At 47.0% G+C, this 27,558-nt stretch overlaps 1 protein-coding gene across 1 annotated transcript in view; it reads right to left on the bottom strand.

Annotated features, from left to right (window-relative positions):
- The window catches only part of pla2r1 (phospholipase A2 receptor 1), a 211,650-nt gene that overhangs the window by 27,091 nt on the left and 157,001 nt on the right, over positions 1-27,558 (bottom strand). The window contains exons 20-25 of the mRNA XM_072474555.1: positions 20,459-20,601; positions 19,916-20,033; positions 18,291-18,451; positions 9,682-9,832; positions 6,905-7,140; positions 6,627-6,795 (exon numbers count right to left, since the gene is read on the bottom strand). Of these exons, the coding sequence (XP_072330656.1) occupies positions 6,627-6,795; positions 6,905-7,140; positions 9,682-9,832; positions 18,291-18,451; positions 19,916-20,033; positions 20,459-20,601 (978 nt within the window). The remainder of the gene's footprint in view (positions 1-6,626; positions 6,796-6,904; positions 7,141-9,681; positions 9,833-18,290; positions 18,452-19,915; positions 20,034-20,458; positions 20,602-27,558) is intronic.

Genomic DNA, 27,558 nt, shown 5'->3' with positions numbered 1-27,558 from the left:
CTAAGCGGAGATGATTGACCTCCAAGATCCACAACCATCTTCCTTTATGTTGGATATGCCTCCAACGACTGGAGAGTTTTCCTCCTGATTTTGCTGACTTCAATTTTACCAAGGCTCCTTGTTGCTGCACTCAGTCCAATGCTGCTTTGATGGCAAGGACAGTCACTCTTACCGCTCTCTGGAATTCGGCTCTTTTCTTTATGTTTGGAACAAAGTTGGAATGGGGTCAGCAGCTAAGTGGCACTGGCAGAACACAAACTAAGTATAGGTGAGCAGGGTATTCTATAGAATCCATACAATGCAGAAGGAGGCTGTGGTATTATCAAGTATTGCAGTACCCGAGAGGCTGAAGACCATTGGTTAAACCTAGGAGTTTACCATTGGCTGTTTGGTATGTAGCTCCGCCCTGACAGGCGGGGTATAAGAACCGGTGCCGTCCCAGCTGCCCTCATTCTGTACCGAAGCTGCTGGGGAACAGTTCTAGTCTATTAAAGCCTTCAGTTATGTTACTACCTCATCTTTAATCGTAATTGAGCGTGCATCAATTTAATAGACTACACTTAAGCTGAAAGGATGGATCTCCGTATCAAGCCGGAGTGTCTACAACTCAGCCCCCACATGGAGAACTCGGCGGCGATATTTAAGCACTGGCTGGCGTGCTTTAAAGGCTACCTCGAGACGGCCGGTGGCACCCCCTCAGGAGAACAGAAACTGCATCTCCTGCACTCAAGGGTAAGCCCTGGGATCTACACCCTCATCGAGGAGGCGGAGGACTACGATGCTGCGATCGAACTGTTAAAAGGACATTATATCCGCCCTGTAAATCAGGTCTACGCACGTCACCTGCTTGCAACTAGACGGCAAAGCCCGGTGAATCGTTGGAGGAGTTCTACCGTGCGCTACTGGTGCTGGGCAGAAACTGTGGCTGCCCGCAAGTTTCGGGGAGCGAGCACACGGAACTCCTAATCCGGGATGCCTTCGTAGCAGGTATGAGCTCCTCAGAGATCCGCCAAAGACTCTTAGAAAAAGATACCCTGGGACTTAGAGAGGCACGGGCCCTGGCAGGGTCCGCGGACGTTTTCTCCAGAAATGCACAAACCTATGTGCCCGACCGCTGGCGCGTGGCGTCCCGCAGCGGCAGCCCCACAGACTTTCCCCGTGTCTCCGCAGGCCATCTTGCCCCTCGGACACCACACTGGATGGATGGGCGCCGCCATTTTGTCCATTCCCACCGCCATTTTGTCCATCACCGCCGCCATTTTGTTCATCCCCGACCACCATGTGCGACCCATGGGAGACGCCATCTTGGATGGGGCCCCAAGCCCCCAGCACGGCCGACTACACGCTGCCCGATCAAAACCCGCAACTACTTCACCTGGCCTCGGGGACTCTGGACGGAAATTGACCTCAGACACTCGCAACAGCAACGACGACGGTTTTCATCAACGGCCACGAGACGTCCTGCCTGATCGACTCCGGGAGCACGGAAAGCTTTATACACCCCGACACGGTAAGGCGCTGTTCACTTGTTACCCACTCTGTGAACCAAAGAATCTCCCTGGCCTCCGGGTCACACTCGGTGGAGATAAAGGGGTTCTGCCTAGCGAACCTCACTGTCCAAGGCAGGAAATTCAACAAATTTCGCCTTTATGTCCTGCTGCACCTCTGCGCGGCTACACTCCTGGGGTTGGACTTCCAATGTAACTTGGAAAGCCTGGCCTTCAAATTCGGCTGCCCTATACCCCCCCCTTACTGTCTGCGGCCTCACGACACTTAAGGTCGACCCGCCTTCCCTGTTTGCGAACCTCACCCCGGATTGCAAACCCGTCGCCACCAGGAGCAGACGGTACAGTGCCCAGGACCGGACCTTCATCAGGTCAGAGGTCCAAAGGCTACTGAGGGAAGGGGTCATTGAAGCTAGCAACAGTCCCTGGAGAGCTTAAGTAGTGGTGGTAAAGACCGGGGAGAAACATAGGATGGTCATTGACTACAGTCAGACCATCAACATGTTTACGCAGCTGGATGCGTACCCTCTCCCCCACATATCCGACCTGGTAAACAGGATTGTGCAATATAAGGTCTTCTCCACGGTGGATCTCAAGTCCGCCTACCATCAGCTACCCCTCCGTACTAGTGACCGCAAATACACTGCCTTCGAAGCAGGTGGGCGGCTCCATCATTTTTTAAGGGTTCCCTTTGGTGTCACTAACGGGGTCTCGGTCTTGCAACGCGAGATGGACCGAATGGTTGACCTGTACGACTTGCGCGCAACGTTCCCGTATCTTGATAACGTGACCATCTGCGGCCATGACCAGCAGGACCACGACACCAACCTCCGAAAATTTCTCCAGACCGCGAAAATCCTTAACTTAACGTATAAGGATAAATGCGTGTATAGCACCGACCGTCTAGAACATTCTAGACTACGTAGTGCGAAATGGAGTGATAGGCCCCGACCCTGAATGCATGCACCCCCTTATGGAGTTATCCCTCCCTCACTGCCCCAGGGCCCTAAAGCGCTGCCTCGGGTTTTTCAGTTATTATGCCCAGTGGGTCCCTAACTACGCAGACAAAGCCCGACCCCTAATCCAGTCCACAACCTTCCCCCTGTCGACAGAGGCCCGCCAGGCCTTCAGCCGCATCAAAACAGACAGTGCAAAGGCCACGATGCGCGCCATCGACGAGTCCCTCCCCTTCCAGGTCGAGAGCGATGCGTCCGCCGTAGCTCTGGCCGCCATCCTCAACCAAGCGGGCAGACCCGTGGCCTTCTTCTCCCTTACCCTCCATGCTTCCGAAATTCGCCATTCCTCGGTCGAAAAAGAGGCACAAGCCATAGTAGAAGCTGTGCGACATTGGAGGCATTACCTGGCCGGCAGGAGATTCACTCTCCTCACTGACCAACGGTCGGTGGCGTTCATGTTCAATAATGCACAGCGCGGCAAGATAAAAAACGACAAGATCTTGCGGATAGATCTTGTGGAGGATAGAATTCTCCACCTACAACTACGAGATCTTGTATCGTCCCGGGAAGCTAAATGAGCCTCCTGATGCCCTGTCCCGCGGCACATGTGCCACCGCACAAGTGGACCGCCTCCGAGCCCTCCACGAGGACCTCTGCCACGCGGGGGTCATTCATTTTTTACACTTCATTAAGACCCGCAACCTGCCATACTCCATCGAGGAGGTCAGGACAGCCACCAGGGACTGCCAAATCTGCGCAGAGTGCAAACCGCACTTCTACCGGCCAGAGGCTTCCCTGATAAAGGCTTCCCGTCCCCTTGAACGCCTCAGCATGGACTTCAAAGGCCCCCTCCCCTCCACCGACCGCAACACATCTGGTCATACCATGTTAGACGCCGGACTCTTTTTTAACAGGGGGTGAATGTGGTATTATCAGGTATTGCAGTACCCGAGAGACTGAAGACCATTGGTTAAACCTAGGAGTTTACCATTGGCTGTTTGGTATGTAGCTTCGCCCTGACAGACGGGGTATAAGAACCAGTGCTGTCCCAGCAGCCCTCATTCTGTACCGAAGCTGCTGGGGAACAGTTCTAGTCTATTAAAGCCTTCAGTTATGTTACTACCTCATCTTTAATCATAATTGATCATGCATCAGAGGCCATTTGGCCCATTGAGTCTGCACCGACCATCCAAAAGAGCATCTCCGTAACACAATAACCCCACCTAACCTGCACATCATTGGACACTAAGGGGCAATTCAGCATGGCCAATCCATCCAACCTGCACATCTTTGACTGTGTACACTCTTTTGCTCTGTGCCGGTTTATGACACTTTCTACCATTTTGCTGATAATTGAGAGGAGGCACAAAGATAGCAGTTTGTGGCTCGAGTGCAGCTCGAAACAATAATGTAAGCCTGGGAATTTGGTCAGTGAGGGAACTTCAAGGGCTAATCTATTTCTAACATCTGGTCAAGTTTACATTAATAATTTAACTACACTTTTACTGTGAAAGTTAAATCTCTTCCTCAGGCAAAAAGAAGCTCCCTGCTGGAGAGGTAGGTGCAGTTAGTTAATTAGGGAGTTAGTTTAAACTGGTTTCGAGAGTCAGCAGTGTCTTACTCAACTCTGGAGAATATCTGGGATAGAGTGTAAGCGTGAGAATTTGGCAAGTGAGGGAATTTAGTACAGTGCGGGTAAATGATTAGTGAGTTTTAAGTTTTTATAAATGAGGGCAGTAGTTTCAACTGATACTGTGGAGATATAATAATTGTATTAAATTTATTGTCCAATTCGTTAAACCACTTGCTATTACTACAGACAAGTGATATTTCTAAACCTAATTTGTTAAATAAACGGTAAAGATGACAGGGCTGGTAGTGTGTAGCAGGTATATCATCTGGGAGCTGGTGGACATCTGTGTGATTCACAGCAACCACATCTGCAGTAAGTGTCTGGAATTTGAGGAATTTCAGCTCCAAGTTGATGAGCCGGCTTCTGAACCTCGACACTGCAATACCTCAGGGAGGGGAAAAGTTACCTGAGCATTTTGTTTCAGGAGGCAGTCACATCGCTAAGGGCTGGTGCTTTGAATTTGGACTGTGGTCAAAGACAGGATAATGTGACTGTGAGTGAGGAAGGTATGTGGATCCAATGGAGGAGCTTTCGTCCTTGCAATGGGCCAACAGGTTCAAGGTTCTTGTAGCATGTGCAGATAACATAAGGGATTGCAGGAAGATGAGCAAACTGAGCACGGCGCTATGGTGCAGGGAGCCATTCAATTAGAGGTATTTAAAAGGAATGTAGTTGTAGTAGGGGGACTGTATAGTTACAGGACGGATACATTTCTCTGCATTCGAGAGCATGCGTCCCAAAGATCGTGTTGCCTGCCCGGTGCCAGAATTTAGGACATCTGCTCAGGGCTGGAGATGATGTTGGAGTGGAAGAATATAGTTGTTGTGGTCCAATTGGTGCCAATGGCTAAGTGGGGGGTAGTTTTCCTGCCAGGGGGAATGGGCTGTGCAGCCTGCCCCGCAATTATGCAGACCCAGCCACCCACTAGTCTGCTCAACGGGCTCCATAAATTCCCATCCCAAGTTCAACTTCTGCCGTTACGTTGAGCTGAGATCAGCTAACTGGTCTGTGTTGCTCTAAAACACTCTAGGTACAGGTACTCCCTTGACCATGAAGGCATCTGTGGGAATTTGTTTTAATTCAGCAAAGCAGTAACCATTATGTCTTTGTTGCCAACAAAATTGGCAACAATAAAGGGCTTTTCTTTTTACAATTAATACTTTCCATAGGTCATCTATCTTGGACTTCTCCTCAATAACTGCTGCAAGGTTTTGCACGGACTCATTGCATACAACCAGCAGATTAAAAAAATGTACATTGCGGGCAATTCTCTGGTTGCGTTGTGCCCGGCTCAAATTTTGCTATATCAGGAGATTTCCAGGAAAGGCCCAAACGGGATTTGCACCGGGCGCCAAACAGTTTCCAACTCTCCCAGCCAACTCCAGCTGGTGATCTGGTTCATGCCTTTGCTGGACATGAACCAGATTAGTATTTTTAAACCTTCATTTAAAAATGCAAGATCTGTTTTAATCCGGATTCTCCTGCCTCCTGCAATTTTCCCACTCGTCGGCGTAACGAGAAGCTGCCGCGAATCACTACTGGTCACCACAAACGGAGACCAGACATGGTAACCATAACGGGGTACTCGGAAGCAATTGTAGCCCTCGGGTGGTCAAGAGCTGGCATGGCTGAGACCTCGCACTGCCCCCTGGCACCGCCTGGGCCTAAGGGGGGCATGAAGGTGGGGCATTTAGCGACCCCAATAGCGAACTGTGGCTCACCTGGGGCGGGGGGTGGGGGCGCTAGTACCATAAATTGTGGCGCCTTGATGCTGACCATGGGGGCAGCCTGATGACAATGCTTCAGGGTGGTTTGCTGCTGGAGAGAAGAGTGGGGGTCCTTTTCCAGCGAAAAGCGGGGGGGGGGGGGGCGGAATGGAAACCAGAACATGAGTCTGAGATGGGCCACCCTTTAAAAATGACACTGAGATCTCAGACGAGCTGGACCTGCCGGCGTCAGCAGGTCCTGAACATCTCATTCGGGGCACAGTTCATCCCAACTGCCAAAGAAATTTCTAAGTGTGGGTGAATTGCAATCTTTATCATGCCGAACCACCCGACGGGAATCACACCTCAATTCTTGCCGGAGACCACATTGGGAGAATTGTGCCCATTCTTTCATTTTGGGCTGGATTTGACCCTGACTTTCAGAGTTCTGTACCCCTGCCTCTCTCTCTTTTTTTCTTGATTCCCCTCACCCCCACCATAGCCTTTCCCAATTGCCCTCTGCAACTCAACTCATCCACAAGACCAATGTCATGTTCCCTCATTTCTATTCCCACTAAGCTGTTCAGCACCCATTTCCAATCCCAGCCCTCACTCCAGCTGACATATAGTCCTGAGTCTATCGCTGAAGACTATTACAGCCGGTTTGTGCAGGAGCGGGTTATCTCTGTTTATTTGTTCTTGTGCGGATGTTGTATTTTGCTGCCTGAATTGTTCTGTTTTAATGGAGAGCAGTGTCGGTCTCACCACTATTGTCCTCCCAAAATATGGACCTCAGAATTAAAATGTTTTGAAGCTGAATTCTTACTTTGCAAAACTTGACAGAAAGCTCCTTGAAGTCGAGTCTCACAGTTAGTGGTCTGCCAGTAGCCATTAGTATTCATGTACCCACAATCATGAGACGAGTGAGGAACTTCTTCTGCCCAATGGCTGAATAGAGTGCCGCTACCATCTGACCAAATGAAGTTTTTTCCATCCTGCAAACAATGACAAGAGCATGAATAGGAAAGTAGCCTTTCTTTGTTTTTAAACACTAATTATTCAATACAATTGACGTTATTAATGGGAGTGTAGTTTTGGACATACATCTGGGCTGGATAGTCCTATCCAATGCGGGTGTGACAGCCTATTCACAATGACTGTGAGAAAAGCTTGGTGGTATTGATCACTGATGCTGACCAGTTCAGTTTTTCTTTGTCTGCATTCATTTATTGCTTCATACCACGTTAAATTCTTCTTAATCAGTTTGTATGTGTAGTTCCCATATGCAAAAGTATCAAGCGTTGGATACGCAGATGTTGTATTGTGATAGATGGACTTATCTGTAGAAACAATAAAACCAGCATGATGGAATGTATCAGACCGATTCCCAGGGCTAAATGAATGAGCATTGGGATAACGGATAGAAAGGTATTCTGTAATACCTTACTGATGTGATAAAAATTATTCCATCAGTACAGGTCGTACAGTATTGGTAAAACTCTTGGATGGTGGAATGCAAAAGACAACCAAAAAGACTGGTCAGTCATGGCTCAGTTGGATGTACTGCCTCTGAATCACAAAGTTTTGGATTCAAGTCTCACTGCAGCGCTTGAGCATATAAATCAAGGCTGACACTCTGGTGCAGACTGAGAAGTTCCGCAGCCCTTCGAGAAGGTAGAGGCATATCAGGAGAGGATATCAGCCTTCGGATGGGTGAGCTTTAAAAGTGGCTTCCTTCCCCTCTTGTCGATGAGTCCTTCCCTCACTTCAAGGGCCAAACTATTCCCCCTCCTCCGAGATAGGCCACTGGCCTCTGGATCCCACCGTCCAACTCCCCCCCCCCCCACCCCCATAGCTGCTGATGTACTTTGCCCTCCACCTTACTGTAGCCCTGGTGTCTTCATCACAAACCCCCCACCCCACACTCACCGCAGCTCTGGTGCATTCCCCACCATGACGGTAGGGAACTTCCCTCGGAGCTGAGCTCACCAGTTCCCCATTCTAAAGAAGTAGTTGTAAACCATGCTGACGTGGCATCACACTGCCAGGGGCGGTGTTTTCAACATGGGGAGGAAGTTGCTGCAGGGAAGCCTGCGAGTGAAATTATAATGCATGCAAATAGGGATCGCGACTTTGAATTCCAGGAACTCTGTAATGTCACTGGTGGGGGTGCGCGGTCAACTGCTCTGGGAAATCTGGCTGGCGCAAAACATATTTTTCGGCTTTCGGGATATTCGGGATGCACCTGTCGCCATTTATGCCCAGTGCAAAGGGGGGCACATATTCCCAGCCGAGACCTCAGTTTAATGTCTCATCCAAAGGTTGGCACCACCAACAATGTAACACTCCCTCAGTACTTATCAGCCTAGATTTTGTACTCCAGTCTCTGACATGGAACTTGAACTCACAACCTTCTGTGACAGATACAAGATGAGTGACAGTTAACAAATCAGACTCTCAGGGAATTTTCCCGAATAATGAGAAATGGCAATAGCAGGGAGAAATGCGGCGTTGAAGCTGCCAGCACCAACGGTGGCTTTCTCCTCCATATCATTCTGGACGTAGTAATAAAAAGGCAAGGGCGGGTTCCACGGTGTCATTCTTTAAACATTTTTTTTTAGAGAACCCAATTTGTTTTTCCAATTAAGGGGCAATTTAGCGTGGCCAATCCACCTACCCCGCACATCTTTTGGGTTGTGGGGGCCAAACCCACGCAAACGCAGAGAGAATGTGCAAACTCCACACGGGCAGTGACCCAGAGCCGGGATCAAACCTGGGATCTCGGCGCCGTGAGGCAGCAGCACTAACCACTGCGCCATCGTGCTGCCCCACAGCGTCATTCTGGCGGGGCAGACCAGCAACCTAGTTTTTTGAAGACGGGCACCATTTTTCAGGCTGCCCCAGTGCACGAATGCTAACCGGGAAATCCCAGCCCTCCCACACAACCGCCCCCTGGCACTGCCCCAGGTAGTGCCTGGGCATTGCCCGGTTAGTGCCTGGACATGACTCGACTCCCCTCCCCCCTGAGCAATGCACTCTCACGGGAAGGTCTGCCACCAGGTGCACGCCTTGGGAGACCAGTCCCGATTCACCCCAGTCTGACCTTACGCCAACGTGAATTGACTTTCTTACGGAGGGGAATGATTCCATTTCAAAGACCTGATAATGAGATGTTAATGTATCAAAATGATGGCCCTGACGAACCCCGTTACGTCACTGGTGTGGGGGGATGGGGGGGGGGGGCAATCGCATCACACTTTTATGTCAGTGGGAAATGTGATATGGGCCCCTCGCAAGATTATCCAGTCTCATTGCCAAACCTGCCTGAAAAACAGGAGCAGAAAATCCCGGCATCCATGTTATTTCTGATATCGATTTCAAGCCTAATTTCTTTTGATGTACCTGAATAATTGTTCTAGCCACAGGACATTGTTCTCAGATAATTTCTTTAGTTTCTTTACAAATACAAATGCATTAAAAATTACTTTGGTGCCACCTTTTGGTTTTATCTGGATTGTAACTTCGGTGTGGAACTATTTCAAGTAAAAACACGTACTGTAATAAGCTATGAAATTTAGCTATTGTAAGAATGAGCTGTACAAATATCTACAAACCACAAAATAGACTGACATTTTTTTCTGGAATTGGCATGTTTCACACATTTATGAAACAAAGAATAATTTCAATCTTTATGTTCCAGAATATCATGAACATAACAATAGCTCATCATGGCCATGGCTACATGTTTAATATGCTCTTTGATAAGATTTCAATACCCAAATACAGAAGTAACGATCACTGCTACTGTAAGCCTCAAAGCTAATGTAGCACCTATTTATTTCTTACAATCTAATTAAGGCAATTTCTCTGAAGAACTTCACCTGGGTATTTTTGACAAAAAAATCCATAATTGTTTGTATTACAGGTTCTTGTGTACCATCTTCCAGTGGAATGATGAGCATGACTATTGGATAGTAAAGCACACCTTTTCGATTCCTCTTGTAAGATAGGGCTATTAAGGTGTTTTGAATTCTGCAAAATATAGAAGTTCCCAAATGTTAGCTGTTATAATGAGCTATGTTTCAGAAATATTTTTGTTTTAACATCCTGAGAAAATATTCACTTTAATTATCTTATCCTTAGAATATCTAAAAAGGGTCCTTTAGTAAGCACTGACAGCTCTTTCAAATTGGATACTGGAGGTCAAAAATTGTCATCATCTTGCTCTGCTGCCAGAAGGGCAGTGAAATGAGAACCAGTGGCCTCTGCTTTTGCATGTCCTTAGTAACCAGGGTCAGGTGGGAGTCATCTGAATTACAAGTGCTGGATGGATAACTGTCAGTATGGCTCATCTTGGACCCTTCCAATAGGAATAGAGGATAAGAAAACAGCCCTGCTAAACTGCTTTTCAGATAATCTCAAAAACATACAATTGCTGTCCAGTTGGCCCCATTACAATTAGACTAATATTACTCATACTGTTGGCTGCCTTCGGGCCAGGACTCAGGCCTGAACTTCTCCACCTAAATGGGCTACATGGGTCTTCTGCTGTTGGGTTCTTCCCATTTAGATTGTTGGGTATTGGAGAGGCTAGGATCAAGGAAGTTTAATCAGCTATGTTTCAGGAGCATGCTATTATACCACCAAAGGCCCAGTCAAGATTTGGCTGATCACATGTTTGGTTATTTCCTGTTATTTACATTTTCAGTGATAAAATTGGTGATTCCTGCTGGCCTCAGGGGTGTGATCCAGATTGCAATCTTTAGGCACTTTGTAACAATTTTGGATTTGGGTTTACCGAGGTATTGCTCTGCTACAGTTGAGACAGATCATTCCATACATGAAAAAACATAGAACATATATAAATATACAAGATAAATACACAGACATCGGGTGAAGCATATGGAGTGTAGTACTACTCAGTAGAGAAGATGCATGGAGAGATCAGTTCAGTCCATAAGAGGGTCATTCAGGAGTCTGGTAACAGCGGGGAAGAAGCTGTTTTTGAATCTGTTAGTGCGTGTTCCCAGACTTTTGCATCTCCTGCAAGATTGAAGATGTTGGTGGAGAGAATAACCCGGGCGGGAGGAGTTTTTCATTATGCTGCCCATTTTCCCAAGGCAGCGGGAGGTGCAGACAGAGTCAATGGATGGGAGGCAGGTTCACGTGATGGACTGGGCTGTGTTCACAACTTTCTGCAGTTTCTTAGTCTTGGGCCGAGCAGTTGCCATGCCAGGCTGTGATGCAGCCAGAGAGGATGCTTTCTATGGTGCATCTGTACAAATTGGTAAGAGTCAATGTGGACATACTGAATTTTCCTAATTTCCCGAGGAAGAATAGGCACTGTTGCGCTTTCTTGATCGTAACGTCGACGTGGGTGGACCAGGACAGATTGTTGGTGATGTGTACACCTAGGAAATTGATGTCAACAATCTCCACCTCGGCACCATTGATGCAGACAGGGGTGTGTATAATACTTCGCTTCCTGAAGTCAATGACCAGCTCCTTAGTTTTGTTTGTATTGAAGGAGAGATTGTTGTCGTTACACCATGCCACTAGATTCTCTATCTCCCTCCTGTCCTTTGACTCATCGTTGTTTGAGATCCAACCCACTTTGGTCATGTCATCAGCAAACTTGTAGATGAAGTTGGAGCCAACCTTTGCCACACAGTTGTGTGTGTATAGGGAATATAGGGGGCAAAATTTACAGCCTTCTGGGGCCCCGGTATTAAGGACTATCGTGGAGGAAGTGTTTTGTTTATCCTTACTGATTGTGGTCTATGGGTCAGGAAATCGAGGATCCAGCTGCAGAGGCGGGAGCAAGGTCTTAGGTTTTGGAGTTCTTATATGAGCTTGACTTGGATTATGGTGTTGAACGTGGAGCTGTAGTCAATGAATAGGAGCCTGTCATAGGAAGTGTTGTTGAGATGCTCCAGGGATGAGTGTAGGGCCAGCGAGATGGCATCTGCTGCGGACCGGTTGTGGCGGTATGCGAATTGCAGTGGATCAAGGCATTCTGGGAGCATGGAGTTGATGTGTCTCATGGTCAACCTCTCGAAGCACTTCACAATGATCGATGTCAAGGCCACCAGACAGTAGTCATTGAGGCACGTTGCCTGGTTCTGCTTTGGCACCAGTATGATAGTGGTCTTCTTGAGGTCGGTGGGAACCTCGGAACAGAGTAGGGGGAGGTTGAAGATGTCCGCTAGTTGGTCCACGATCGGAGTGCATGACCAGTGACTCCATCAGGGCCCTTTGCATTCTGAGTGTTCACTTTCAAGAAGGGTGATCTGACTTCGGAGACTGAGGGGAAGTATGGGTGTGTTCGAGGCTGCAATGGCAGTTGACAACTGTATGTTGGTTTCCTGCTCGAAACGAGCGTAGAATGCGGGAACTCTACTTGGCTTTGCTTTATAGCCCATTATGTTGTTTAAGCCTGTTGCTCTTTTTAGCCTCAGTTTTATTACCTCTGATTATGTCACCTTTGCTCACGAGTCGCCAGATATCTTTCTGATACCGCCACGTGGTTCAAGCTCGAGTTATGATTAATAAGTCAGCACACCGCTTAGTAAGATTGAAATCAACGGTCATTTATTATGTACAGCAATAAATACTTACACAATAAACCTACTATCTATATCAAAACCTACCACTACTGGCCAATACTTAACTTTTGGGGATGGCCCACCAGGTCAGGGAAACGAATGGTTTATCGAATTGGATCTGGCCTGCGGGATTCAAAAGGCTGATACGGGTCGACGGCTAGGAATCTCTATCGGGTAGCGATCGCTGGAGTCAGACTTACTGTTTCTGGTCGATGTTCTTGCGAAGGTTGCGAGCAGGAGAAGAAGGGAGAGAGAGAGCGATCTGAACTTGGCCCCTCAATTTATAGGGCCCAGGGGCTTCCCGCCTCTCGGGGCGGCCCTTGACCCCGAGTCCCAAGCGATTGGACTTGTTCCCAATCACTGGGTTCGATATGCTCCAATAATGGGGCGATTCCTCGATCGGGGGGTGGTTGTTCACCTGTCTTTGTTTCGGCCACTGCAGGCGCCGAGAGGTCTGGCCCGGCATTCATTTGCTAATATATTGCAATTGTTCCCGGGGATAGCCGATTAAACTGCAGATGTCTGTGTTGATGTGCTGCTAATAGTCTTAGGTATCGATCTGGGCCGACTTCCCCAGAGCCGAATACGCTATTCTGTCTGCAGCTGTCCGTTTGTATCCTGTTGGCTGCTTTTCCCATCAGCCTTTTCGGTTAGCCATTTTAAATCGGGTTTTGGCCAAATTAATAGGGAATCGGCCATTTTAGGTGGCTACAAGCCTTGCCACAACCAATTTTTTCCCCCACATGAAAACACTACTCCAGAGGCACGAAGCTTCTGATTCACTTGCCCCGGGAGTCATCTGAGCAATTTAATCAAGGTTCTGCATTTAAACGGCTCCACAGCACTTGCTCATAGTCAAGCCAGGAGGATAGCAGCCAAGAAGCCAGCTCCACAATTTGCCAAGGGCCCTCACAAGAATGTTGGGTGCCATGGAGGAGCGAAGGAAAACCATCTACCCATAGACTGGCAGGAGGCCCCCCAGCAATGTCACAAATTCCAACTAGGAGATGATGGCAGCATTGGAGCATTGACCAAGAGGAGAGGAGTGAGATGTCAGATGAAGATGGATGACTTCCGGTGGCGGCTATGAAGGAGTTGGTGGCTCCCGCTCGGGTCCGACTTTTGGACCTTTTCCCCCGATTTTTCTACTGGACTTGATTTGGAAAATTGATGGTAGAGGCAATTGTTGATTGGATTCCCACATCGGTGCATGGATAGGAGGACTAGAAGTGCTCGCAAAGGAAGAAACAGACGAACAGAGAAGGCTTGGGCTGAAGCAGCAGCTGGGGAAAGCAGGCAGATGACCGTAGTCCTGGCTTGTCGACCCAGAGGTCAATGGAGCAGCTGATGCAATTTATCCAGGAGGGCTTCACCAAGCAGAAGCAGGACTGCTTGGACCCGATTAAAGAATCGATTACGCGGCTGGAGCTCAGATTGGATGCCCAAGATCTGGCGATCCAGAAAGTAGAGAAGGTGCTGGCTGAGCAGGAGGAACATCAAATTGCGGTGGAGTTGGAGGTGGGGATGCTGAAAGACCAGCAGAAAAGACTCCTGGAGAAGGTGGAGAACCTAGAGAATAGATCCCGCCGGCAGAACCTGAGAATCGTCGGTCACCTGGAGGGGTCCGAAGGAGCGGACGCTGGGGCATACATAGCGGGCATGTTCGAGAAGTTGCTGGGGGATGGGACGTTCTCCCGACCCTTGGAAGTGGACAGGGCTCACAGAGCGCTCGCGAGGAAGCCGCAAGTGGGGGACCCCCCGAGGGCAATGATGGTGAGATTCCACAGGTACTTGGACAAGGAGCGTATTTTACGGTGGGCCAGGCAGACACGGAGTTGTAAATGGGAGAACAGTATCCTGCGGATCTATCAGGACCTGAGTGCAATGGTGGCCAGGAGAAGAGCGGGTTCAATCAGATAAAGTCGACCCTGTTTAAGAAAAAGGTGAAGTTTGGACTGCTATATGTGGCCCGTCTCTGGGTCATGTACGAGGAGCAACATTTGTATTTTGAGTCGCCTGAGGAAGCAATGGGCTTCGCGAAAAGGAAAGGATTGGTGGCCGACTGAGGACTTTGAGCTTTGCTGCAATGTTCTCGTAAAAAAGGTTTCTTGTTTTTCGGACGTTATTTGTAATGCCTTCTGTATTGTTTTGGGGCCATTTGCAGAGCTGAGTGAGTTAAAGTTTACATTTGCACTGATGGGGGATGGAGGTGTGTAGTTGCAGGATCCTCTGTTTGATCGTTTCTTTGTTTATCAAGTCTTTGCCTATCAAGTCTGCTCTGCCATTCGATCATGGCTGATCTCATCTTGGCCTTAACTCCACTATCCTGCCTGCTCTCCATAACACTTCAACCTATTACCAATGAAAAATCTGTCCAACTAAATTTACTCACTGTCCCAGCATCCACCGCATTCCGGGGGAGCGAATTCCACAGATTCACAACCCTTTGGTAGAAATAGGCCAGGATTCTCCTTCTGGGGACTAAGTCCCCACGCCGGCAGGAGAACCGGCGCCAACCACTCCGACGTCAACAGCCCCCAAAAGTGCGGAATTCGCTGCACTTTCAGGGGCCAGGTGGACGTCAGAGGGTTTGGCGCTGCACCAGCCGGTGGCGAAGGCGAGTTCGCGCATGCGCAGAACGGCCGGCGTGATCCCGCGCTTGCACGGAACCACCGCCGTGGTTCCAGCATGCGCAGACCGACCGGCGTATTTTGGCGCATGCGCGAGGGTTTCTCTTCCACGCGCCGGCCATGGCGGAACCCTACAGGGGCTGACGCGGAAGGTATATGTGCCCCCACGGAACAGGCCCACCTGCAAATTGGTGAGCCCCAATCGCGGGCTATGCCACCGTGGCGGTCCCCCTGGGGTCGGATCCCCGCGCGGCCCCCCAAAGACTGCCCCTGCCAGGTCCCGCTGGTATGTGAGTTGAGTGATTCACGCCGGCGGGACTGGGCAAAAACGGACGGCCGCTCGGCCCATCGGGGCCTGGAGAATTGCCGGAGGGGGGGCTGCTGCGTGACATAAATCCCGCCCCCGCCCGAAAAATGGCGCCCGAGAATTTGCGCCGCCCCCCGGCAATTCTCCGACTCGGCGGGGGTTCGGAGAATCCCGCCCCTAGTTTCTCCTCAACTCCCTTTTATATGTGCTGCCTCTTATCCTAAGACTATGACCTCTCGTTCTAGAATGCCCCAAAAGAGGAAGCATCTGCTCCATGTTTACTTTATCCATACATTTTTATCATCTCGTATATCTCAATTTGATCTCCCCTATAGATAGTTAGGGGTGTTTATCACATTAATTGTTCTTCACAACTTTTGGGTCTCGCTGCCTCCCAGTGAGATAGCACCTCACCCCAGCTGGAGACAGCTCTTCTCATAGGCTCTCAAACGTCAACCAAATGGTTCGGCCCACTCAAAGTGAAAATAACATAATTCCTGAAATGTCTCCCATCGAAAATACCACAATATGACAGGCATAATTAGGCAAATTTTCATTTCCTTTATATCCATCCAAGAAAAAAAGGTCAAAAATCAGTCTCTCGATGCCAGTCTCTAACCCCTTCATATTGCCCAAGATTATCCCAAGGATCTCCCAGGGGTGTGGGAGTAGGGCAGTTGTTCATATCGGGTTGGCAGGACCTTCCATTTTCCTGCAGGTGCATATCAATAACATAGAAACATAGAAAATAAGCAGGAGGCCATTCGCCCCTTCGAGCCTGTTCCGCCATTCATTATGATTATGGCTGATCATCAAGTTCAATACCCTGATCCCGCCTTCCCCCCAACATCCCTGGATCCCTTTAGCCCCAAGAGCTATATCTAATTCCTTCTTGAACAACGTTTTGGCCTCAACTACTTTCTAGCGAATTCCATAGATTCACCACTCCCCAGGTGAAAACATTTCTCCTCATCTCAGTCCTAAAAGGTTTACCCCTTCTCCTCAAATTATGACCCTTAATTCTGGACTCCCCCAACATCGGGAACATTCTTTCTGAATCCATCCTGTCTAATCCTGTTAGAATTTTGTAAGTTTCTATAAAATCCCTTCTCACTCATCTGAACTTATATAAATATAATCCTAAACAAATTAGTCTCTCCTCATATGACAGCCCCGCTATCCCAGGAATCAGGCTGCTAAACCTTCACTGCACTCTCTCCATAGCAAGAACATCCTTCCTCAGATAAGGACACCAAAACTGTACACAGTACTCCAGGTGTGGCCTCACCAATACCCTATACAATTGTAGTAAAATATCTCTTTTCCTACACTCAATCCTCTTGCTATGAAGGCCACCATTCCATTTATTTTCTTTACTGCCTGCTGTATCTGCTCACTTACTTTAAGCGACTGATGCACGAGGACACCCAAGGTCTCGCTGAGATTCCACCTTTCTCAATTTACACCCATTGGAATAATAATCTGTCCTCCTATTTTTGCTACTGAAGTGGATAACCTCACATTTATCCACATTATACTGCATCTGCCATACATGTGCCCACTCACTTAGCCTGTCCAAATCCCGCTGAAGCATCTCTGCATCCTCCTTACAGCTCACCCTCCCACCCAACTTTGTATATCCTGCAAATTTGGAGATAATACATTTAGTTCCCTCGTCCAAACCATTGATATATAATGTGAACAGTTGGGGTCCGAGCACAGATCCCTGCGTACCCCACTTGTCACTGCCTGCCAATCAGAAAAAGACCCATTTATTCCAGTTTTTTGCTTCCTGTCTGCTCACCAGCTTTCTATTCATCTTAAGTCACTACCCGTAACCCCATGCGCCTTAACTTTACATATTAATCTGTTATGTGAGGCCTTGTTGAAAGCCGTCTGAAAGTCTAAATAAACCACATCCACCTGTTTTCCCTGGTCAACTCCACTAGTTATATCTTCAAAGAATTCTAGTAGATTCATCAAGCATGATTTTCCTTTTGTAAATCCATGCTGACTTTGTCAGATTACACCACTGCTTCCCAAATGCTGTGCTATAAATCCATGATAATGGACCCCAGCAACTTCCCTACTATCGACATTCGGCCCTCTGGTCTGTAGTTCCCTGTTTTTTCTCTACCTCCCTTTTTGAATAGCGGGGTTACATTTGCTATCCTCCAATCTGTGGGAACCATTCCAGAGTCCAAAGAATTTTGGAAAATGACCATCAATGCATCTGCTATTTCTAGGACTACTTTAAGTACCCTGGGATGAGGAAATGTTCCCAGAAGTTAGGTCTGACACCTGGCCAACTCAGATTAGAGGATTCTGCATGGGCTTCCTCTGGGTGCTCCGGTTTCCTCCCGCAGTCCAAAGATGTGCAGGTTAGGTGGATTGGCCATGCTAAATTGCCCTTAGTGTACAAAAAGGTTAGATGGGATTACTGGGTTACGGGGATAGGGGGAGGTGTGGGCTTAGGTAGGGTGCTCTTTCCAAGGGCTGAGGTAGGGTGCTCTTTCCAAGGGCTGATGCAGAATAGATGGGCCAAATGGCCTCCTTCTGTCTATGATTCGAGAAGGCCATTGGAAAGGCCTTGCAGCCTGAAGAAAAGTAAATGGAATCTTTATTTCTTGGCCCCTAAAAACCTACTTTTTTTGGACAATTAGAAGGTGCTCCATTCAGCAGCCTGTACTGTGCAGCAGAACTTTCAGGGCTGGGAAACATTGAACCAGTGAGAGTGATCACAATCTGAAAACCCAGGCAGGTTCAAGTTAGATCAAGCAGAATGCACTTCTTTCGGTACAGAGGGTATAGGAACATTGGGATCCATATCCATTTTAGCCCACCAAGCCACACCAACTCTATTTGTTAGTTCAAAGACATATACTCTGTACAAAACTTATTAATACACAGCACATTTTCAGGTGGCAGATTTGAAAAAACAAACTCACAGGATCATTTTTATAAGGATCTGCAGTGTCTCGCGCTGGCTCATTTGGTAACCAGTTTGAATATTTCACCGGTCTCCCATTCACCCACCGTTCAAAATTATCGCTGTGCAGTCCTATCCAGACACTAGTTGATCTATCCAGGAGCTGAATTGTTAAAAATGCTGTGAATTTAAAAAAAAGTGGAAACAGTATCGACTCAATCTTTGAGTAAAGCTTTTGCTACTGATGGTCTAGTTCATAATTATTCATACTTATGGGAAAATAAATCGAAACAGTTAATGCATAAATGAAGCAACAGTGTAATCTAATCTGAAAGTCTGAGCAGTGGCGCCATTTGTTAAACAGTACAGGGTTTATTTTATTTTTCCCTGTCTGACAAGGATTGGGCAGGGGTTGAGCAGCAGGTTGTTCAAAATTGAGTCTTTTGCTGCACCATCCCATTCTTGCTAGAATTCTGCTGTGTACCATTTTAACTCCGAACTACAGGTTAGCTAGCTGCGGCACATGACAGAAACAGGTAGTACTATCATTCATTTAAACTAACAGGGGCTTCATTACATTAAATGAAACACAATTTCAGTTTAATCCAGTCTCTGGATTACATTTTTCTAGTTCGAATGATTGAAATATGGGCTGCTGATTAGGCCCTGGCTCCCACTGTAAAGTTGGTGAGCAAGTCTCGAGAGCATAGCTCCCAGTTAGGGGTTGTGGAGTCAACCTTCTAGATCTATGCATGGGATCTGGGGTGGATTGACTTCACTGCCCCATCCCATTGGAAACCTGGGCCATTGTGCGTTATATTACTTTGTGTAATACATATCACTCTTTTGAACCAGCCGAGTTGTTGAAATGAGCAGTAGTCTTCTTGTAAAGGTGAATTAATTTATTGAGTAATATAAATTAATATCGTGAGTTCTTTTTACTTAATACTCAACTAGTAAAACAAATAAACAATTGTAGATATAACTAATTAAATTATACACTACAATACTTTGATAACTAATAATACTGTGGGCAGCATGGTAGCACAAGTGGGCAGCATGGTAGCACAAGTGATTAGCACTGTGGCTTCACAGCGCCAGGGTCCCAGGTTCGATTCCCTGCTGGGTCACTGTCTGTGCGGAGTGTGCACGTTCTCCCCGTGTCTGCGTGGGTTTCCTCCGGGTGCTCTGGTTTCCTCCCACAGTCCAAAGACGAGTGGGTTAGGTGGATTGGCCATGATAAATTGCCCTTAGTGATCAAAAAAGTTTAGGAGGGGTTACTGGGATAGGGTGGAAGTGAGGGCTTAAGTGGGTCAGTGCAGACTCGATGGGCCAAATGGCCTCCTTCTGCACTGTATGTTCTATGTAAAAAAACTTCTCTCTTGCTTTCCTGCGTCTGTTCTCTTTGCACTCCTAATACACACTCCTCTTAGAAAGAGCGGGAAAATATTTATACAGGTTCTGATAGTGAGAGATCTAGTGTTCAATTGCCTGTATTAGCGTTACATAGATTGATCATGTATATTGAATTACTGAGATCACTACATTGTGTTTATTATATAGGTGCAGGAACATGCAATTATACATGAAAGAAAAATCTAAATATACAAGGTGTATGTAACATGCCATTAGCCATTTTGTTACCTTGTTCTATTTCATTTTCTACTGTAGCAAGTGTCCCTCCATGAATACTGCAGTACATTTGAGCAGAATACCAGTGCTTTAGCTGACTCTTATCCTTTGGGGCATACAGCAAGAAACACTGTTATATAGAGGAAACAAAAGTCATCAGTAAAGTTCCTCTGTAGTGCGAGTTTGGGGTTACATTTATACCTGTAAACATGCTGAAACACTGTCTACTTGTTATTTGCCTACAAATTAAGTGACTACATTTCACAAGTAATGAATTGTCTGTGAACTGCTTTGTAAAGTCTTCAGGATGTGAAAGGCACAAAACAAATACAAGTTGTTTTTCTTTTGTCAATTGGAAATAAAAAAAAACAACCTAATATGATGCAAAAATAATAGCATACAATTTTATTTTTGTAATTTAATATGCAGATTATTTTTTTTAACAAAACACGTTTACTCCACCACTGGTTATACAACCAAAAATGTATATCTGTATTCTTAAAAATGTTTATCATGTCAAATATTCCAATGAAAGTTTTTTTTTTCTAAAATCACCTTATGTTCAAAATACAGCCAACCTTTTGGACACAAGAGGTCTGGAAGGTAGCTCTCAGCTTTGTCAACCTCTATCAGTGATATATTGTGACGTTTACAGATGAAAGGAAGAGACAGAAAGCACTTGCTATCACCCCAGCGCCCTGTCAGGATAGAAACATGCAAATAAACACAAAATTATAGTCCAAGTGACTGGGATAACATTGTAATATAATACAAACAATACAAGAAAAATATGAAATTGCCGATTTTAATGTACATTTTAAGAACAATTTCTTAATTATTCTAATTAATATACTGAGAATTGTGCTTGCACCTCTCCAGGAACTATCTGATAAACTAGTTTCTCTAATAAGCTTTATTTTTTCCTGAAAATATAGTGTGAAAGTATATGGTATTAACACAATCAGTTCACTATAAATATTAGACAATGCCCAGCGCTGACTCCTCATGATTCTTTCTATTTTATATTCTCATTTGCTATCTTACTTGCCCATCACTTATTTGCCTCACTTCATTTCCCCGAGCTAATCTCAGCAAAATGTCTTTCCTTGGATTCCAAAGACAGCAGTCTATGAAGCCGATGAACACATTATAAAAAGCATTCTTCAATTTGACCAGAGGCATTTGTTTTATCCCAGTCCAACATAGGACAGTTAAACTCATCCAATGTTATTAATAATATATTGTTTTTTAATAATTGCTTATTGTCACAAGTAGGCTTCAATGAAGTTACTGTGAAAAGCCCCTAGTCGCCACATTCCGGCACCTGTTCGGCGAGGCCGGTACGGGAATTGAACCCGCACTGCTGACCTTGTTCTGCATTACAAGCCAGCTGTTTGTAAATAGCTCTCTAAACTGTCTGTAGGTATGACCTGCTCATCACTGCTGTATGATGGTCTGTAATGCAGACTGATAATTGTATAATTTCTCTTCCCAATCCAATATATGTCTCAACAAAACTGTCAGGGCACCCTTACATTCTATCAATACGATAGAATTCATCACCACACTGCCATCCCATCTCCTTTCTTCTTTTGCTCCTGAAAATGTTACATGTGAAATGAGGTTCCCAGTCCCCTCCATACCTAAGCCACACGTCTGTCACAGCTAATTTATCCATCAGGAGCTCTTAATATTTCTCACTTGCCCATTTAATTTGGAATGCTTTGTGGATTTGCATAACCCCACTCAATCTTGATTCTAATTTCTTTGAAAGATTAAAACTGTGGAACCACAGAAAAGGTACAGCACAGAAAGAGGCCATTCAGCCCATTGTGTCTGTGCTGGTCACAAAATAAAGAACCAGCCGTGCATTCTAATCCCACCTTCCAACCACCCAGTCTGTGGCCGTGTAGGTTACAGCATTTCAGGTGTAGGTCCAGGTACCTTTTAAATGAGTTGGGGGGTTTTGCCTCCACCACCAAACTAGGCAGCGAATTTCAGATGATCATTGCCCGCTGGGTGAAGACGTTTTTCCTCATTTCCCCTCTACTCCTTCTGCATTTATCTTAAATCTATGTCCCCTGGAAATTGACCTCTCCGTTAGGGGAAGCAGGGCATTCCTGTTCACTGTATCTATGTCCTCACATTCTTATACTCCTCAATCAGGTCAGCTCTCAACCCCTTCCCTATCCAATCTTTCCTCATAGCTGCAGTTTCAAGCCCTGGCAACATTCTTGTAAATCTCCTCTGCATTCTATCCAGAGCAATTGTAATATGTTGGCCATGACCGTACACAGAATTGCAGCTATGTCCTAACCAGCATTTTAAACAGTTCCATAATTACATCCTTGCTTTTGTATTCAATACCTTGTCCAATAAAGGAAAGCGTTCCATATGCTTTCTTTACCACGTGATCCATTTGTCCTACCACGTTCAACAGCTTGTGGGCATGCACTCTCGGGCCTCTCACTTCCTCTACCCATCCCAATATCCTCGCTTTTATTTGGTATTCCCAGCTTTGTTTGTCCTCCCCAAAGGCATTACCTCACAGTTCTCTGAATTGAATTCCATTTGTCACATTTTGTCCATCCAAACCATTGATATTCTGGAATCAACAACTATCCTCTTCACAATCAACTACATGGCCAATTTCTGTATAAAGTGCAACATGGTTGGTATGGTGAACAGAGTTGGGTGTGGACGGAGGGGGAGGCCATCTTGGGTGGGCCCGGTTTAGGGTGGAGATGGGGGGCTGGGTGGAGGCCGAGTTGGGTGATGGTGGCGGATCCCAGGTGAGCGGGGAGGCAGAAGCCTCCAATAAGATTTGTGACGTGGAATGTCCGTGGGCTGTACGGGTCAGTCAAACACTCCTGGATGTTCACACACCTAAAAGGTTTAAGAGCAGATGTGATTTTCCTGCAGCAGACGCACTTGCGGGTGAAGGACCAGATGTGGCTGAGGAAGGGGTGGGTAGGGGCCTTTTCAGGATACAAATTGAACGTTAGGAAAAGGGAGGTCTTTCTGGTAAATGCTTCGGTGAGGAAGGCGAACTTGGGAGCCCTGCCGTTAAGGTGGTGGGGGTCAGATTCTGGTATTTGGGGATTCAGGTGGCGCATGACTGGGCGATGATGCACAAGTGGAACCTGGTAGAGGAGGTTGGAAGGGTCTTTAAAAGGTGGGATGCCCTGCTCTTGACTCTGGCAGGGAGGGTACAAGTGGTAAAAATGAATATACTGCCAATACTTTTGTTTATTTTCCTGCCAATCTTTCTCTGAAGGGTCTTTTTTTGGAAGATGGACAAGTTGATATCAGAGTTTGTGTGGGCAGGCAGGGTGCCAAGCGTTAGTAGGGTCCTGTTGTAAAGGGAATGGGGGCTGGCGCTCCCGAATTTGCTGCATTATTAATGGGCGGCAAATGACGAAAAGATGTGATGGGGAGGGAGGGGGGGGGTGGGGGTGGGCAGGGGGCAGGATGGGATCTGGTTGGAGGAGGACTCATGCAAAGGGACGAGTCCTGGTGATAGCCCTGTTGCATTTGTCCCCAGGGAAGTATACGAGTAGCCTGGTGGTGGAGTCATCATTTCGAATTTGGAACCAACTGAGGAGGTATCTGATTGTCCAACAACAGATTCTGTTAAATTGGAGGTCAGCAGCGTCACTGGGGGTCGCAGTGTGGTTGGGGCACGTATGAGTTCCTCAGGTTGGAGAAAATTAAGTTTGTTCTCAGGGGATGGGAAGAGGGGCTTGCAGTACGGTGGAGGATGTTTCTGTCCTTGTTTGAGGATTTGTTTGTCACGGGTGGGTGGGGGGGGGGGGGGGGGAGCGTGGGGGCGGAGGGTGATTAAAAGGAGGAAAATTTAACCAACTGTATGTGCTGTGTGGGTGATTTTTGATGATGTTTGGAATAAAATATATTTGAAAAAAAGGTATAGCCCCTGAAGGGAGAGGGACATACACGGGCAGTACACTGGCATTGCCTGCTGGCATTGGGGGCAGGCCAGTGGCGGGGGGCCTTTGGAGAGCTGCATTGATGGGGTTGTTGCTTTATCGGTAGGGGAGGCGGCTCCCCTTGTGCGTGTGGAGAGGGGGAGTTCCTATGAGGGGGTCTCTGTGTACTCACACAGTGAGGGGGGGTTCCTGCTTTTTCTATTAGAGATTGGGACACCCATTTTAAAGGGTGCCCAGATCGCGGGATTCCCGGCTTCTGGCTTTTTCCAGCCCCTCCCCACCACCATGGTGGCATGAGTCCTGACTTTTTTCAGCACAGGATGATGGATTACCTGGAGAGAAAATTTGCAATGAGAGCTGCATTCCGGTTTTCACACCTCAGTTAGCACTCTGTGCAGAGAGTGGAATATTCCACCCCAGATTTCCCAATCATGCCTCCCATATTTAAGCACAAATCATTAATATATACAACAAACAGCAAGGAATTCAGTACTGAGCGCTGTGAAATGCCACTGAAAATGACTCTACATTTGCAAAAACATCCATCGACCATTACCCTTTGTTTCCTGTCACTGAGCCACTTTTGGATCCAACTTGCCAAATTCCCCTGTATCCCAAAGGATTTCACTTTTCTGGCCAGTCTGTCATGTGGTTCTTGTCAAGTGCCTCACTAAAATCCATGTAGACAACACCCATTATGCTATCGTCACCAACTCTCCTTGTTACTTCTTCAAATTATTTGATTAAATCAGTTAGTCATGACCTTTCCTTAACAATCCATTTCTTTCTAAGTGATCTGTTTCGCAGAATTGATTCTAATAATTTGCGTACCAGCAGGTCAGACTAACTAGCCTCTAATTATTTCACCTGTCCCTCACATCCTTTCAAAATAATGGTACAGTGTTCGCAGACGTCCAATCCTCTGGTACCCCGTCTGTATCTCGGGGTTGATTCTCCGGAGCATTGTGCCCGGTGCAAATCCCGCTATGTCAGGGGAATTCCAGGAGAGGGCTGAAACGGGATTTGCACTGGGCGAAAAACAGTTTCCAGCTTCCATGATCAGTATCTCGCCCAGAAAGGGCAAGAAAATGAAGACAGTTCATTTGCCTTCATTATAATCTCATCAGTGAGATTAAAGTCGAATGCTACAATCTCCCCCTCCCCCCAGCAGCAAGTCACCCGGGCGCAAATCACTACTGGGCCATAAAAGCGGGGACGGTAGTGCCACGGACTCCGAGGGAGAGCAAGGAAGTGAGCACTCCTCTCCACTTACCTCCAGGAAGCTCAAGGGCACAACAGCCACTGGCCAGATGTTGTGGGGGTGGGCGGGGGGGTGGTGGAGCTGGGGGGTCCGGGCTGGGCTGGAGGGGGCAAGGTCGGAGTCTCCTCTGGGATTGGGGTTGCTTTGAGCCTGTGAAGCCTTGAAGCTTTCTTTAATGTGTAATACCCCAGAAAAGGACAAAGCACAGCCTGTCTGTCTTAAAATCCTCTCATCGGACAGAGCCCTGCTGCAGTTTTTTCTTGGAGAAGCATTTCATCCCCCTTGAAATTTCAATATGTTCTTTGGTTTCAATGTTGCCATATGTCTTCTTTTATCCCTTTGTACTTGGTTGTTTACATTCAATTTCATACCCCACTCACTGACTTTTACATGCCTCTTGATTGACAGCTGAAGGCGACCTCAAAGGAGAGATTAGCAGAATGGGTGAGTGCTTTGCAGAACACCTCCGGCCTGTCCACAAGCAGGACCCAGACCTTCCTATCGCTTGCCATTTCATCTCACCGTCCTGCACTCATGTCCACATGTCCATCCTTGGCCTGCTGCAATGTTCCAGTGAAGCGCAGCACATACTGGCGGAACAGCACCTCATCTTCTGATTAGGCATGTTACAGCCTTCCTGACTTAACAGCGAGTTCAACAACCTTAGACTGTGAACTCTCTCCTCCACCTTGACCCCATTTTTATGTCTATCAATTTATTTTAATTTCTTCCATCGATCTGTTTTTTCCTCACCCACCCCCCGCCATCCCCCCTAACCCACCCCATTTGTGCCATCTGTTCACTGTTTCTAGTTGCTTTTTGACACGCTGCTGACCTTTGTTCTGCCATTAACACATTCTAATCTCTTAATGTGCCACTATCAGCACCTTTCTTAGCCTTATTCACCCGATTTACATACCCTTGGTCTTTCTGTCCACGACAGCTTTGTCAATCTCCACCTATCGCTGGCCCCCTATCCAGCCCCACAGCTCCACGCTCCCGCCAGCCCCCCCCCCCCACCACAACAGTATAAATCTGACCATATTTCCAGTTCTCTCCAACTTTGACAAAGAGTCATCCATACTCAAAATGTTAGCTCCCTTCTCTCTCCACAGATGCTGTCAGGCCCGTTGAGATTGCCCAGTACATTTTGTTTCAGATTCCAACATCCGCAGTAATTTGCTTTTATCTGTGTGTGAGAGATTAGCTTTGTTTTTATAGCACTTCACCGTCCATTAACTCTAAAGTGCTTCCTCTTTGAACAGTTGTCCTGTCTGCCTGCTTGTCTGCAGACTAAACTAGAGGCACAGACTAACGTCACATACTCTGGTCGGTTGTGGAAAGGCTTAACTAACATAACGGGCTACATACGGGGACAGCACAGTAACATAGTGGTTAGCACTATGGCTTCACAGCACTAGGATCCCAGGTTCGATTCCTGCTTGGGCCACTGTCTGTGCGGAGTCTGTACGTTCTCCCGTGTCTGCGTGGGTTTCGTCCGGTTGCTCCGGTTTCCTCCCACAGTCCAAAGATGTGCAGGTTAGGTAGATTGGCCTTAGGTTAGGTGGGGTTGCAGGGTTACGGGGATAGGGTGGAGGTGTGGGGTTAACTAGGGTGCTCTGGGGGGTGGGGGGGGGGGGTTTGCTAGAACTGTTGGGGAAGGTTTAAACTAATGTGGCACAGGGATGGGAACCGATGCAGGAAGTCGGAAGGTAGTAAAACAGGGACAGAAACAAAAGGCAGTAAGGGGGAAAGTGTAAGGCAGAGAAGCCATAGTCAAAAATCAAAAAGGGCGACAGTACAAGGTATAGTGAGTGAGGGGAGCTCAGTGAATAGACCCAGTAATACTAAAAGGAATAAAACGGGAAGTAAAAACATAAATGGTAAGCGACGCGGCAGGTTGTTACATGAAGATATGGGTTCAACGACAAGGAAAATTAGGAGAAAAGTTATAAGGAAATATAACTTGGGAGAGATTACTGATCGAGGTGTTAAGATTCAAAACAGAGGTATAAAAGCCAGCATAAGTTGCAAATGAAGTTACTGTGAAAAGCCCCTAGTCGCCACATTCCGTAACAGCCTCCCCGAACAGGCGCCGGAATGTGGCGATTAGGGGCTTTTCACAGTAACTTCATTTGAAGCCTACTTGTGACAATAAGCGATTTTCATTTCATTTCATTTCATTTCAAGTGTACTTTACCTGAATGCTCATAGTATTCGGAATAAGGTAAATGAGTTGATGGCGCAAATCATCATGAATGACTATGATTTAGTGGCCATTACTGAAACATGGTTAAAGGATGGTCACGACTGGGAGTTAAATATCCGAGGGTATCAAACTATTTGGAAAGACAGAGTGGATGGTAAGGGAGGTGGTGTAGCTCTGTTATTTAAGAATAACATCCGGGCAATAGTAAGGGATGACATCGGTGCTATGGAGGATAAGG

This window comes from Scyliorhinus torazame, chromosome 2, assembly GCF_047496885.1.
Source record: "Scyliorhinus torazame isolate Kashiwa2021f chromosome 2, sScyTor2.1, whole genome shotgun sequence".
NCBI classification, from domain to species: domain Eukaryota; kingdom Metazoa; phylum Chordata; class Chondrichthyes; order Carcharhiniformes; family Scyliorhinidae; genus Scyliorhinus; species Scyliorhinus torazame.
This window is presented reverse-complemented; position numbering and strand designations above follow the sequence as displayed.